Source organism: Lissotriton vulgaris, chromosome 11 (assembly GCF_964263255.1).
Source record: "Lissotriton vulgaris chromosome 11, aLisVul1.2, whole genome shotgun sequence".
Lineage (NCBI taxonomy): Eukaryota > Metazoa > Chordata > Amphibia > Caudata > Salamandridae > Lissotriton > Lissotriton vulgaris.
In genome coordinates, this window is record NC_141699.1 from 966206161 (window position 1) to 966221815 (window position 15655).

Consider the following 15655-nt stretch of genomic DNA (forward strand, 5'->3'; position numbering starts at 1 on the left):
TTAGGGTTTAGGATAGTGCCGGAGGGTCGTGCAGGGTAGTGTTTCAGTGTAGGGACCAGACTGGGGGTAGGGGCAGGGTCGTGATTTGGCTAGTGTTTTAAGGTTTAGGGTATTGATGTGGTGTTTGTGTAGTGTAGGGTAGTGGTTTAGGGTAGTGTCAGGGGGTCGGGCAGGGTAGTGTTTTAGTGTAGGGAACGGACTGGGGTAGGGGCAGGGTCGTGCTGGGGGTAGTGTTTTAGGGTTTAGAGTAGTGTTGTGGTATTAGTGTTGTGTACGGTAGTGTTTTAGGGTTTAGGGTTAGTGTCGGGTCGTGCAGGGTAGTGTTTGGGTGTAGGGACAGGACTGGGGGTCAGGGGAGGGTTGTGCAGGGGGTAGTGTTTTAGGGTTTAGGGTAGTGTTGTGGTGTTTGTGTAGCGTAGGGTAGTGTTTTAGGGTTTAGAGTAGTGTTGTGGTGTCTTGCAGGGTAGTGTTGTAGTGGAAGGAGTGGACAGGGAAAGGGTGAGGGTCGTGCAGGGGGTAGTATTTAAGGGTTTAGGGTAGTGGTGTGGTGTTTGTGTAGACTAGGGTAGTGTTTTAAGGTTTAGGGTAGTGTTGGGGTGTTGTGCAGGGTAGTGTTGTAGTGTAGGGAGCAGACTGGGGGAAGGGTGAGGGTCATGCAGGGGGTAGTGCTTTAGGGTTTAGAGTGGTGGTGTGGTGTTTGTGTAGTGTAGGGTAGTGTTTTAGGGTTTAGGGTAGTTTTGGGAGGGTCGTGAAGTGTAGTGTTAGTGTGTAGGGTCCAGGCAGGGGAAGGTCATGTAGGCGGTAGTGTATTAGTGTTTAGGGTAGTGTAGTGGTGTTTAAGTAGTGTGAGGTAGTAGCATGATTTTAGTGCGATGTTTTAATTAGCATAAACCATTGTACATTTATAACTATTTGCGTAATAAATACCTGCGTAGTTAAAACTTGCGAAGTAATGGTTTATGCTAAGTAAAAAGATTGCACTAAAATCATGCAAAGCAAAGTGATGGTATACGAAGTATCGACATACATTCGTGAGGCATTCCATTGGTGTTGCATGGGTGTTCTCACGCAACTCCCTTGGTTTTAGACACATTCCCAGATTTCCCAGAACCGGTAAACCTGAGAATGCTTCAAAAAGATACGCCTCCCCAGGTGAGGTGTAATGTGGAGAAATATCTTTATGTCTACTTGTTACTTCTTCTTTCTATGTGTGCTGCATTCTGCAGCATAGATAGAAAGAGAACTGTGCCTCTCTGGATTGTTTTGGTGCAGGAAGTGTCCCTTTCTTCACAAGAACAATCTTGTCTGTAAAGTATGCAATAGCATAGAGTCAAGTACCGTATGTCACTTGACTCTATGCTATTGCATTATGGACCACTCCACTTTACAACACTTTAGTGTATGCCATTACACTGTACTCCCCTCCATTATACACCACTCCACTCTATGTTTTTTCCAATTTCATCAACTCCATGCTACAAAACTACACAGGATTCTTTTCCAGTCTATGCGACTCAAGGGTAAACCACTGTAGTAAATGCTATTCCACTATGCCACTTCATTCTAAGCAACTCCAATGGACACCACTCCACTGTATGAAATTGCAGTATGTGCTATTCCCTCTAAGTCACTCTACTCTGCTATCCCAGGATGTCATTCTACTCTACACCACTCCGCTGTATACTAATCCACCCTATGCCACCCCACAATACGACACTCCACTTTATGCTACTACAGTTTACACTATTCCCTTCTACAACTCTCCACTCTATGCCACTCTATTCTACGTCACTCCAGTGTATGCCACTCCAGTGGACGACCCTCCACTGTATGCTATTCCATTCTGCGCTATGCAATTGTACACAACTGCACTCTACGCTATTCCACTGTATGCAACCACACTCTGCGACACTATATTCTCCGCTATTCCACTCTATGCCACTCCATTCTATAACACTCAACTCTATTTGACTCCACTGTATTAAATTACACTCTACCTCACGCCACTCTAGGCCACTCCACTGTGAGCCATTTGATTATACACAACTCTATGGTACTCTATTCCACACTATACAACTCCACTCTACACAACTCCACTCTACACCACTCCAAAGTATGCTATTCCTCCATATACCACTACATTCTACCCCACTCCCCTCTACACCACTCCACTGTATGCTATTCTACTCTACACCACTCCCTTGTACCCCACTCTAGTCTATGACACTTCACGTCACTCTACTGTCTGCTATTCCACTGTCCACAACTACACCATATGCCACTCCAATCTATTCCACTGAAGTCTACACCATGTTACCCGACTCCACTCTAACAAACTCCATTCAATGCCACTCCACTGTATGGTATTCTACTGAACACTACTGTATTGTACGTACCTACACTGTATTCTACTCCACTCTACACTATTCCACTCTGCTACTCTCTACTCCGCACCACTTCACTCTATGCTATCACACTCTATGGCATTCTACTCTACATCACTACACTGTACACCACTCCACTGTACACTACTCAGCATTATGCCTCTCCACTCTGTGCCAATCACCTGTATGCTATTTCACACTATGGCACTCTAAGTCACTTCGGTTTACACCACTCCACTCAACTCTACGTCACTCCACTCTACGTTATTCCACTGTAAGCCACTCCAGTCTATACAACTACACTATATACTACTTCACTCTATGCTAATTACACTGTATGCCACTTCACTCTACACCGATCCACTGTATGCTTTCACTGTATGCTACTACGCTATACCCCACTCCAGTTTACCACACTCCACTCAACTTCACTCCACTCATCACCATTGTATTGCATGTCACTCCACTGTATGCTAGTACATTCTACATATTACACTGTATGCCACTCCAGTGTGTGGCACTCCATTATACGCTATTACACTGTATGCCACTACATGCTATGGCACACGAGCCTACACCACTCCACTCTATCATATTCCATTATATGCCATGCCACTCTACGCCGCTACAGTCAATGCTATTCCACTCTACACCTCTCCAGTCATGTGTCCTTCAATGCTCTTATAAATTAAATACGCTTTTTAAGGCTCAGCAGAATGGTGACTGGTAGGTGTGGGCAATACTTGTGGAATTTGATTCAGAAAATTCAACGAAGTTACATAAAAACTCTACAAGATTCAGTGGATCTCCAGTGGGTAGAAATAGGCATGTTGCGCTGCTCGGACCTTAATTTAGCACCCGGAGCATGTTACCTGGTGGAAAATCAGCACAAACACCATGTGGTGTACCAGAGGGCGCAGCTACTTGAGTTGATTTTGCTGCTGCTTGCCTAGATTTTCTTCTCAAGCTGCAGTCTTCTGAACCCAAACAGTCCTCCTAGCGACCAGAAATTGCACTAAGGGATGTCACATCCAGTTCGCGCTTGCCAGCCCATGGAGTGAAATACCAAGGGTGGAGAGGGTAAAAAAATAGAATAGAACGATATCTACATTAATAGAACCTGCTTTACTCAGTGATGAGATTGTGATTTAACTCTACAAAAGTTTGCTCTGCCATTGGCAGTTTTATGAAACCTTGCTCTGCCCGATTGACTGTCCAAACTGTTGCTCACCTTTTCATGCTAGATCCTACTAAACAGAAAACAATGTCTTCTTTTTCATTAAGTTATATTTTCTGGAAATGCATGTAAGAAAATCCAGTACGTAGAGATTCCACGGCTCCTTCTACTGTTATGTATTTCATATTTATTTTTATTTAAAATAATATTGAGAAAATGGCAAAAACATTTGGCCCATATCATGGAAAATGCACAGTATGTTTTCTTTTTCAGCCCCAACATATTGCATACTATGTTTACCTAATGCAGACTGTAAAGCCTCCAAGCAGGCATGAGTGGTTCCTTCCCAGGAGGTAATCTACATTTAGGATATCTTCTGTGGCCAACCACGGGGTCAAGGTTGGGCTGAGGTGTGTGCCACCATAGGGAAATTCCTTGTTCCCTCTAAAACCCATGACATATGTTCCCTGGTGCAGACACCGACAGTCCGATTTTCTGCAGAGAAACCACTGTCAATTGAGGGTCCTTGATAGTCCCATCAGTATGAAGCACCTTCTCCTGGGGGACCTCAGCCTCCTCCTATTCAAAGGATGTGTACCCACCAAGCATACCCTGTTCTGCGGTCCATGAGCACACAAAGACATTGTGTATCACGGCAGCATACCTAGTTCATTCATTGCAATGTAGTGTCCTAGGCTGACCTGAAACAGACTTTTGGCAGTATGTGAAATGTACATCATATAATTGCTCTACAACGACTCGTGTACCAAATTCTTAAATGTTTGATAATTGCAGAATCCTATCTATGCAATACAATGTACATTCAATTAAATTGGTGTTATACCATGGAAAAAGAACTGCAAATAATCAGTCAAATGTGTTACATGTTTTTCTGAACTAGCTGTTCCTGAGGCATTCTACCTTCTTGTTTTTTTGTCTACATTGGCTTTACCAGGTCTTAAAAATGAGTTACAACAAAGTCCGAAGTGTCCACAAAAACACGTTCCATGGCCTCAAGAGCTTGATCAGACTGCACATGGACCACAACAAGCTCGAGTTTCTGAACCCAGAAGCTTTGTATGGGCTCACGTCACTAAAACTGGTGCACCTGGAGGGGAACTTGCTGACACAGATTCACGCGGACACCTTTGTAACCTTACGCCACATGCAGATATTTAAAACATCATCCATCAAGCATATTTACCTGTCGGACAACCTCCTTTCATCACTCCCAAAGGACATGTTTTCTTACATGGCTGAACTGGAGACCATATATCTGAATGGAAATCCATGGTCTTGTGACTGTCAAATGCAGTGGTTTGCAGAATGGGCAGAAAAATCAAGAGGTAAGTGAACACAGGTTACAACAAGCACAGAATAACTAATGTCTACTGTTGAATATATATTCAATTATTTCTACAATGTGTAAGGGATTGATTAGTACCTACATTTGATTTTTTTCATCTGACTGCACCTAGTTTTGGTGCCTGGGTGATTCAGGAGCTGGTTTCTCGCCGTATCAGACCAGACTGTTTCTTTAAGTGCCTGGATGCTGAGGTTTTGTCCTGCTTGCGGGCATAGTCAACTTGTACCTCAGACCTGCTTTGCTGCTGCCTCCCAAGCCAACCAGAAAGCTGTTGACCTTTTGCGCCCATGATATGATGCCTATGGGAATACTACATATTTCTCCCAGTGCAGCTACTCTAAAGTTTCCATCTTTTTAGGGTAGCTGAACACTGGTCAAGAGGTAGTTCCTGATTTGGAAACTATCTTAACATGAGTAAGGCCCATAAAAGAGTACTACACTTCATTCCTTAGCTCTGTCTTTTTGCTACTGTGTGGGCCACAAAGGAATCTCCTACTTTTCACTGCCCCAACTGCCCCATGCTTGACCACTGTTACATTCCTATGCCCCTCCCCTAAAATCACTGCCTTTTGTCAGCTACAAATTTGCATGAGAGGAGATAATTCAGGATGAGATGGGACTTCTCACACTGCAGGTCCTCCGAGTGTTCTTGGCTCCTCAACTGTGACAGTGGGACACCAGTGACATGGGATTTGTGGAATGCCATTGGGTCATCACAGTATTTAGATATTTGATCTTGACCCGGGAGATTTGCCAATAATGGCACTTTATTCTATTAGTCACGCAATTCTGTTAGCTGGTGGAGATTATAAAGTGATACATTGATCTGTTGTAAATCACATTGTATATAGATAACAAAACCCAGATTAATGTACCTGTACTAGGCATGTTGAGTTCAGTTGCCTACATCTATATGTGCAAATACCTCAACATATTAATGCTGTCTTTGTGCTGGATGTTTTTCTTATTTGTATGCTTGATGGGTTTCCCTAGACAGTAGCCAGTTCCATCTGTTTCCCCCTCTTCTTTTTCCGATCTTTCGAGGGAAAATATGTACTTGTGATAACCCAAAGTGTGCAAAACAAATAAGTATAAGACACTCTCGAAGTGAGATACTCTACTTCGGCCTAAGCATCATTGCACGCAAATCCTGTGTTTTCTTCTCCGTCAAGGTTTTTTTAATGGAAATTCTACATTTTAAATTTCATCTTGATCCCGTGCTCAGCTTGAAGGTGATTCGTTTCACAATTTAGTTTAAAAAAATCCCAATTCCCAATAGTCCTGTTTCTGCTGACTACTAGGATTTTTGGTCTGTAACAGGAGTCATGGGAGCCCCAGAGGATCCTGCTTGGCCCCAATACAGTTATGGTTAATGCGGGCTAGAATATCAATTCTCCCAGGCAGGCAAGAGATGCGCATGCTCACTCTTTTCATTTAAAAATGTAACCAGGCTATTTCTCTGTGGATGACAAAAGAGGAGTTTTATGTTCAGAAGGGCATTAGAACACTGATCTAACACCCCCTCCTATTTTACCAATAAAGTGCACACAATTTTCCAATTCTTACTTGCTTGTAAATCCCCTCATGTTTAAAGAAGTCATTAAAGAATTTTAAATCACAATCTATGTCAGGTTGCCTTGAAAATACGAACCACCAGGCAACAGGAGGAACCTACTGAAAAAGGATTAGTTTTTTACCTGGAATATCACATTCCTGATTCCAAATGCCATGATAATCAACGGAAACAATGGAAAACGTGTGCTTCTGTTGTTAAATGTGGAAAGGCACCTAAAATCAAATGAAAGTTGGTTACAGTGTTTCTCTCTGAGTTATGCTGGTTCCAAGTGACCCTTCCTAACCTGCAGATGTCTGTATTTCTCTTGCAATATATAACTCTAAGCTTCTCCTAACCTTTCTAGGCCACCAGTAGTGCATTCACAAGTGTTTCACATTCAAAGTTATTAACCACCAAGTAACCTTTCTGCACCAAATATAAGCGGACCTTCATAGGTTGCACACAGTAGTTTCCACATATCAGATCATGCCTACAGATCCTGTCTGGTAACTCCAGTGGTATTGGAGTCTTGATTCACCCAGGTGGGTTTTTACCAGCTAAAATACAGAAAGCATTTAAGAGAAAGTAGCATGTTTGGGATATGGTAGATTTTGTATGCCTAGCTCTAAATTACATGTTCATGCTTTTGTAGTTTGCATATGTGTGTGATCTGTTTTATATGTTCTGTTATTTGCTTATTGTGTGACATCTCAGAGGCCCTTTTTCGTTTTACAAGCAAATTAGGACAAAAACCAACTGGCGAATTAAAGACATTGTATAAATCCAAATGCTTGCCTGTTGCGACTTACGGAGCAGGGGTATGGGGATACCATAAATGAGCTCAACTCCAAGTTATGGAGAACAAGTTTTTAAAACGTCTTTTATCAGTACCGATTAGTTCTCCAAATATTTTTTGTCACACTGAGTTGGGTATAGCATTTGTGAGTGATATTATCCATGTGTCCCCATTACTCCTATGGGGAAAAATTTGGTCCTCTGAGGATTTGTAGCTTTCAAGTGAAATCCTAAAAGATTGTGTAAAGTTGGATCATGCTGTGCAGATCCCATGGTTGTCTTATGTAAGGGAAACACTTTATGAAATTGACCTTAGAAACTTTTATGATAACCCAGATTCTATTAATTCAGATACAAAGATGGTAATTAAGAATGCACACCGTAACATCTTGGGATCTTCAAAAAATGTAGAACAGCAACTATATCAGGGAGGTAAATTACAGCACCAATTTTATTTATCGTTTACATTACATACGCAATGGCATTTTCATCTAACGAGATTTTGAATAAATGCACTGCACTTTTTAGTTGCTTTTCTGAAGCAAGGGGGTTGGTCTGAGAGGCTACCCCCATGCCCATGTGACAATGAAGCTCAACAATGCACTTTGCACTTTGTACTTTTCTGCACCCTTTATTAAACCCCAGGAAACCGATTTATTAAAACCATTTTAAAGGAAATTCGACCTTGTAATTTTAAAGAAGGTTATGAGCATTTAAGATCATTACACACTGCGGCTCTCTGCAGTGCTATGCTTAGCTTTACTAGATTGGCACCTTCAATTAGGAATCACTATTGAAATTATAATTTTAGTTTGGATACGGACATACTTTTTAAAGCATATTTTTCGGATTGAGAGACTATGGACATGTAGATCTGCCATTATTGGAGGCTTGGACTCAACTGCCCCTCGAACACACTGCAAGCTGGTAAAGTTCCTGCAGGCATTTGAGAAACGCCTTAAAACCACAGGAAGTCTATAATTGCCAATGGTTTATCTTCTTGCCTCATTTCCTTTCATCATGATTTGAATAATAGGAGGAAAATAATCTCGTTTTTATTCTTGTTCTTACTAAAAAATGTTATGTGACTTCTCTTTTCTTCCCTCTTTTTAATGAGCATCTTAAAAGTTTTAATATTGGTTGTGTGATGTACATCAAATTGTTACGGTTTTAATTAACTAAACAATAAAGTTTAAATTTAAATTTCAAAATTTCAAAATTTCAAAATTTCAATTTCAATTAGTTTTGATACCTTGTGTCTTAAATTGAAAGAAATTGAAAGTTATGAAACTGATAGTCTATCAATCTGTAGGAATTTTTTTTAAATTTGTCCTTTTAGCTGACAGAACATGGAAACATGCAACCAAAGTGTGATAAATTAAGTTGGATAGTGTGAGAGGCTAACCAATTTATATATGAGATATTATAATGTAAAAATGCACAATGCACTTTATACCTGCTAGCTTGTGTTTTTTAGACGTTTTTATTCGAATGGCAATTTTTATATTGGTCTCTTTTGTTGTCAGGATATGCAAATATGAAACTAAAGTGTGTTAAATTAAGTTGGATAGTGTGAGAGGCTAACCAACTTATGTATGAGATGTTATAAATTAAAAATGCACAGTGCACTTTTAAATGTTTTTAATGAAGTATGGCTTTTCTGATAGAACAAAATGCCTATTGATAATGTGCTTATGATTTCCTGTATGATATGTGTCTGAACCTTTGGATTTGAAAAACCATTTGTAAATGTGTTGGTTAAAAATGTATACTTTTATGATTCTTTTGAATCGAATAAAGTTATTTATGATGATGGTGTGACATCTCATGGTGGCAAGTAATCTTGCAGCTCAAGAGAGCCACCTATGTGGCTTATCTTACTATTGTTGGTTGTTTTTTAGAAATTCTATCTAGTGCTAGCTTTCGTATGTTTGCGTGTGGTCAATCAAAGTGGTAGGTGCTGCTTTGAGCATAATGCTATTCTACTAAAGGAAACAGGTTTAATGAAAAAGAAGTGGTTCACCTAAATTGTTGTGTGTGAAGTGTATAGTGCTGAAAATGTCTCTTGGGCAAACCTTGGATGTGTTAAATGTATAGACATTGTATTTTTTACAATGCTGTGTTAGATGTTAACATGGGGTGTTTTAGTGGTTATTTCTGTTTTCAGCTGTATCATGGCCTACTGCAAGGCATATCTGAGCAATGCTATATATATGCCACACCCTCTGTCTAATATTGTGGGGATTGTTGAGCAGTCCTTGGAGAACAATGCAAATGGTGCAAGCCATGCAAACTTTCCTTAACCTATATTGCAAATAATGTGATGCATAGGACAGTGGTCTCCTATGTATTTCTAGAAAAATTTATTTAATTCCTACATGTAACTATTGAACATGTAAGTGTTTCCCATTTACATTGGCTTTATGCAAATTAATCATAAGTAGATACCCTGAAAATCTGGCATGAATCAGGTACTTGTGGGCTTGTATTAGACATCCCTGAGAAAACCCCTGGGGAAAATATATTTAAGAATCTTCATAACATGTGAAAGAACAAGAGCAATAACCTCACTCAGAGTTACTAGTGGTTAAGTTATTCTTTAAGGTAAAGCAAATGTGTTTAAGGTAAAGCAAATGTGCAGAGCTTCGGCTACTTAACAGTGGTATTCAAATGGTGCTCATGAGATATGGTATATGAAAAAAGATTAAAATGAGACAGCTTAAACATTATTTTATATTTCTACTTTATTTTAAAGTATTTTCAGCTATGCTCAGGAACTAACAATGTTTATTGTTTTCTAGACATGATAAAATGCAAGAAGGACAGAAGTTACACCAATGGTCAGCAATGTCCTGTTTGTTCCATACCAAGTCAAAACAAAGGAAAAGACTTGTCAGACATCTCAGGTAGAAACTTGGCTTGTGTAAAACCGTCCATTGATCCAGCTCTTAAGATAAAAAATGTCACCGAAAGTGGTGAGAGTGATTTCTCTTCTATATCCCCAAAAGATTTCATAGCACCTATAGGATCTCTCATTATAAACATGACTGACCAAACAGGAAATGAGGCAAACCTAGCTTGCAACATTCAAAGACCTTCGGATATGTCACCAATCACACTAGAAAGAAACAATGGTCACACTCTTCTAAGGACATCTTTTTCCACATTTTTGGTGTGCAACATTGATTATGATCATATTCAAAAATTGTGGGGAATACTGGCCATGTATAGTGATTCCCCCATGAAGCTTAGACGAGACCTTTTACTAACCAAGATGCCCTATGTTAGTTACAGTTACAAGCAAATTAATTCTGAAGAGGATGTTTTCACAAATATTGAAGCTGAACTCAGAGCAAATCCCAGTTGGGTGATGCAAGATCAAATAACATTGCAACTGGACAGGACTGCAACTACACTGAACACTCTTCACGTTAGATACAGTGCAGATGTTCATATACTGTTAGAACAGTATGAAGAAAAACCCATGGCATACAAGTGGGCCATGATTTTGAAGGACAACACCACACAAACAGAGTACATAGTCGTGACTGGCGGCACTGTTGAGCTGGATTGCAAGGTTACTGGCGAACCAGCCCCTGTCACTGAATGGATACTACCAGATGGAAGCAAAGTGCGAGCACCCTATGCCAGTGAAGAGGGACGAATAATAATAACCAAAAGTGGGAAATTCATTCTAAGAAAAGTGGACAGCTTTGACACTGGCGTATATCACTGCATCGGCACAAACTATTATGATGCAGATGTTCTAACCTTTCGAATCATTGTGGTTGATTCTGATGTAGAGCATGACACTTTGAATGGTCCTGAGATGTCTCCAATAGTTGGCGAAAGTCTACACCTTCCATGTCACTCCACTGGGATTCCAGAAGCTTCCGTCAGTTGGGTACTCCCAGACAATTCTGTGATACATCAGTCTTCATCATCAAAACATAAACATATTTTTTCAAATGGCACATTAAAAATACAGGAACTTACACAGCGAGACAGAGGCTACTTTAGATGTATAGCAGCCAGCCCCTATGGGTTTGATATGTTGGTTGTGAAGGTATTGACTGCTGAGAGTGAAAACAATGTGAAAGATAAAAGAACATCTCTCACAGAAGAATGGGAACACGAAGCATCTGGAACTGAAGAATTTATTGATGTTACAGAACATTACATGCCACTAACAACTACACAACCTATCTTAAGGCAGGCATCTAGGGTGGTCTCCAAAAAGCAGCCCACCAGCAGACAAAGTGGGAAATCTGAAAGAAAGATTAAACATAAGAAAAAAGGAGAGAAACCAAACAAGAGAACGCGAGGCCAAAGAAGGCAATTTTATCAAGGTAATCGGCGTATTGACCCGCAACAATGGGCAGCTCTTTTAGAGAAGACCAAAAAGAAACCTGTTCCTTCAGTGACAAAAGAAAATATCACTACTAGTACAGAAAAGACAAATGCGAGCACAAATGGAAACTTATCTGGTGATGGGGAAGAAGTTTCTGGAGGTGATCTCTCACCAACAGAAGAGGGCTTTATAATATTGACTACTAAACTACCGTTAAAAACAACTCCAAGTCAGTTAGCAGTACACCAAGTGAAGGAAACTCAAACATTACAGACTAGTAAAGCTCAAACAACTCCCAGCATTTTAATAGAGGAAATGTCTCCAGTGGTAAAACCAATGGTCATAGAGCTAGATAAATCTGAAGAGCAGACTGTAATTACTGACAAATACTATTCAACCATGACACCACAAACACAACACAGTACATTACAAACCACAAAATCAGCTACAGAAGGATATATACTTAGTCAAGAATTAACAACAATGTCTAGCATATTAAGGGCAAAGTCGTTGTCAATTATAACTAGACCACCAGCAATTTCCAATGCATTTAATGCTACAGATGACTACACGAATATTAAAGATCATACCAGTTATAGTCATTCACAGGTTACAACAAATAGGGTGAGCAGTGGCTTCTCAACAGTCAATAACCTAATAAATGTTACTCCCAAAAACGTGCACACTAACCCACCTTCACCTAACATTCTGTCTAATGTTGGGAATATAGATCTAACCACCCAGAAAAATGTTCCTTCTGTTGTCATAACAGATCATAATATGTTAACATCTGAAAGCCAGGTTGAAGGCACATCCCCCAGCCTGACAACATCCCAGAGCCAGCCAGTGACAAGTCAATATCTGAACACAACATCAGCCAAGAAAGGTGTTGATATGGCTTTAATGACTGTCACAGAACCTGAGAATGAAATGAGCCACATTTATTTTCAGAGTACTCAAAAAATAATAACACCCAGGTTGCCACCAGGTTCAACCATTATTGCTCATCAGCAAATCCAGATAATAAGAGATGTCACTCCTAATACAGCAAATGCACGGCAGCGTTACGGACGTCGAAAAACATCTGGGAAAAGACGCATAGTTAGACCTGATCGCATCCCAAACATTAAAGATCGGTATGCCTTTTTAAGACCAGAGCGAAAAGATGTTACTAAGGAAAGTACAACTGTGGCATCAGCAACAGAGTTGACAACAAAATACAAGTATTCTTCCAGCACCTATTCATTAATTGAACCAGACCCTTTGACTACTCCAGTTACTAGAGAAAGTACAACAGTGAAATCAGATACAGAGCAGGTAACAAAATATCAACATTTTTCTAGCACAACCTCCTTAACTAGACCTGAACCTTTGCCTACTCCATGGACCACAATCACAACACCTCAAACAGTGAACGTGTCTCAATTGTCAACAGAAGCAACTCCTGTCACTCTTTTCCCAGGAAAAGGGAGAACTGTTGAACCAGAAAACACAGGATTAAAATCAGTGCACACCTATGTAGAAACTGCACATCCAAAGCCAGATATGGTGCTAGAATTTGAGCCCACAGTATCAGTGCCAACTTCTTCCACCAAAAGAACCTCTTTCAGTTCTACAGAGTATCCCACAACTGCGACTGGGAAGCATTCTACAATAAATATATTTCCAACAACACCCAGCCAAGTACATCGTGAATACAAAAATGTAGATCTAAAGCCACCCACTGCAAAATCTAGAATTTCCTCGAAAACATTGAGAGGGAAAATTCCTTGGCATCGATTTTTTGGAAATGGACAAATTCAGAAGGAAATACTAAAAAAGCTTAGAAAGCCAAAGATACAGACAACTAAATCTGCAATTACAACAATACCAGCAACATCAGTGTTTGAAACAAATACATTACCAGTTTCTGAAATTCACACCTCCTATTTATCAACCGCAGCAGAATTCAGTAAGAATGATGCTGGTCTATCTGTGTCACCAGCAATACCTATGACACTAGAAAATGAGATCACTGTAACACCTACTCCAAGTTTTTCTTCAACTACTCTGAGAATTTCGCCAACAACCATTTCTTCACACATCACCACACCTATAACTAATGAAATTAATGTAAACAGCTACAGTCTGACCTCTACCTTTACAACACCTACAACCGGTGGCATCATGCCAAGCAGTGCAACAACCGCTGCATTTACCAGAGCAGCCAACGGTGCAAGAAGGAAATGGGTGAAGAGAAAGAGACCACGTAAAAAAAATACAACACAGGAGACCTTTACTGCTTTAAAATCTAAGCCTTCTGATGAATCGAAAGTGAACAAACCCTCACAAATTACCACCAATGCTTATACTATGATAACATCAACCATGACATTGAGTGGCCCACATGTTTCTGAAAATGCAACAGGAACCCCATTTACAAGTACTTATAAGTCACATCCTTATACTGCATCACCAAAACCAAAAAGAAGACTCACAACCAAAAACATAGTAAAACCTCCAACTGGAAAACCACCCCTCAGTACTGAGACAATCACCATGACTTTACCAAACACCTCACAAGGCATTATTCCTACAGCAAAAAAGGTCCCCATAATCACCCAGGAAACACCTTCATATTCATCAACAATTCTACAGACGTATGCACCCAGTGCTACAGAAAAATATCAAAGCAAGACTGTTGGAATAGCTACAAAGAAAACTTTCAACCAAAAAATCCCATATGAAACTTTTGAATATCAGTACACAATAAAATCAATGCCGACTGATAAATATGAATTTGTTACAAGCACAAGTTCTCCAATAGTAACTGCCCAGGAACTACATCCTAAACTACAGCACCCTACACCTTCATCACCTACAATGTCTGTGACACCGCAGATGGCAACTAGGCAAAGCACCTTGTTCCCGTCTCAAAAAAGATATTGGAACAAAGCACTTCCAGAATTGACAGAAAAAAGCAAAACCTTGACTGTAAACACTCTAACTATTTTAAAACCTCCTTTGAGTCTTACTAGTGACACTCCAGTGATCACCAAGAACACATATTCTCCCACATTTCAGCCACTTAAGACACCAAATCAGGAAACAACCACAATGAACCAGATTACTTTAGAAACTTCATCCAGTGATAGACCAACAAAACCCAAGATTAAAGGTGGGAAGTTAGCTAGTTTCACAGTCTTAGCTAACTCTGATGCTTTTATCCCGTGTGAAGCCACCGGCAATCCTGTGCCAACAATTCATTGGACCAAAGTTTCTTCAGGTAAGCTACTTTCTACCCTGTGTGAAATGTGTTACAAATGTACGTTTTATTTTCACAGATAACTATTAAGGGCTCATTCCATGCAAAGGTGCTACTAAATGTTTGCCAACAAACATTGCATTTTAAGCTGATCAAGATTTAAGCTATTTGTATTGAATTTCTGCTCATCCTTGTTGTATCAGACCTTTATTCTAAAGTCTTCACGTATTATGCACTTGTTAAATCAGTTTGACATCAGGCTTGTGATTTAGGTGTGTGTTGTATAACTGAGTGCCAAGGCAACCCTTTGCCGAGCATGAGCTTCGGATTCTAGGTTTGACTGCAACAGGTTCTTCAGTATACGTCTGCATGTGGGATGTTTTGAGATATGTAGATGACAGTTGGAACCATACTGTGACATAGGATTATCATGAGATCAGATCAGATCAGATGAAATCAGATCAGATACCGTAAGCAGGCCTGTCACCTTACACCATGATGCTGTGTGATACCAGGTTTCTTCACTCCTCACAAAGCAACCTGATGAAGAGTGACTATTCCATAGCTGGAAACACTTGCACAGAATTGGCTACAGGATCAGACTCGAGTGCTCTGCATAGTTGGGATCCAATTAAACCTTCCCCTGACATGGTAGATGGCTCCAGATAAACTTGTTCTTGCTGTGGTGGAGAGTAAGTGTGACTGGCAGTGCAGAGGGGCCACAGCCCCATTTTCCATAGCTCCACCACCTCTCCAAAGCCCCACCTCCTTCTGCTTGCACAA

At 40.3% G+C, this 15655-nt stretch overlaps 1 protein-coding gene across 1 annotated transcript in view; it reads left to right on the forward strand.

The window, feature by feature from the left end:
- IGSF10 (immunoglobulin superfamily member 10) overlaps window positions 1-15655 on the forward strand; it is a 107781-nt gene that overhangs the window by 73973 nt on the left and 18153 nt on the right. Inside the window, exons 4-5 of the mRNA XM_086944135.1 lie at window positions 4517-4907; window positions 10079-14893. Coding sequence (XP_086800261.1) covers window positions 4517-4907; window positions 10079-14893 — 5206 coding nt within the window. The remainder of the gene's footprint in view (window positions 1-4516; window positions 4908-10078; window positions 14894-15655) is intronic.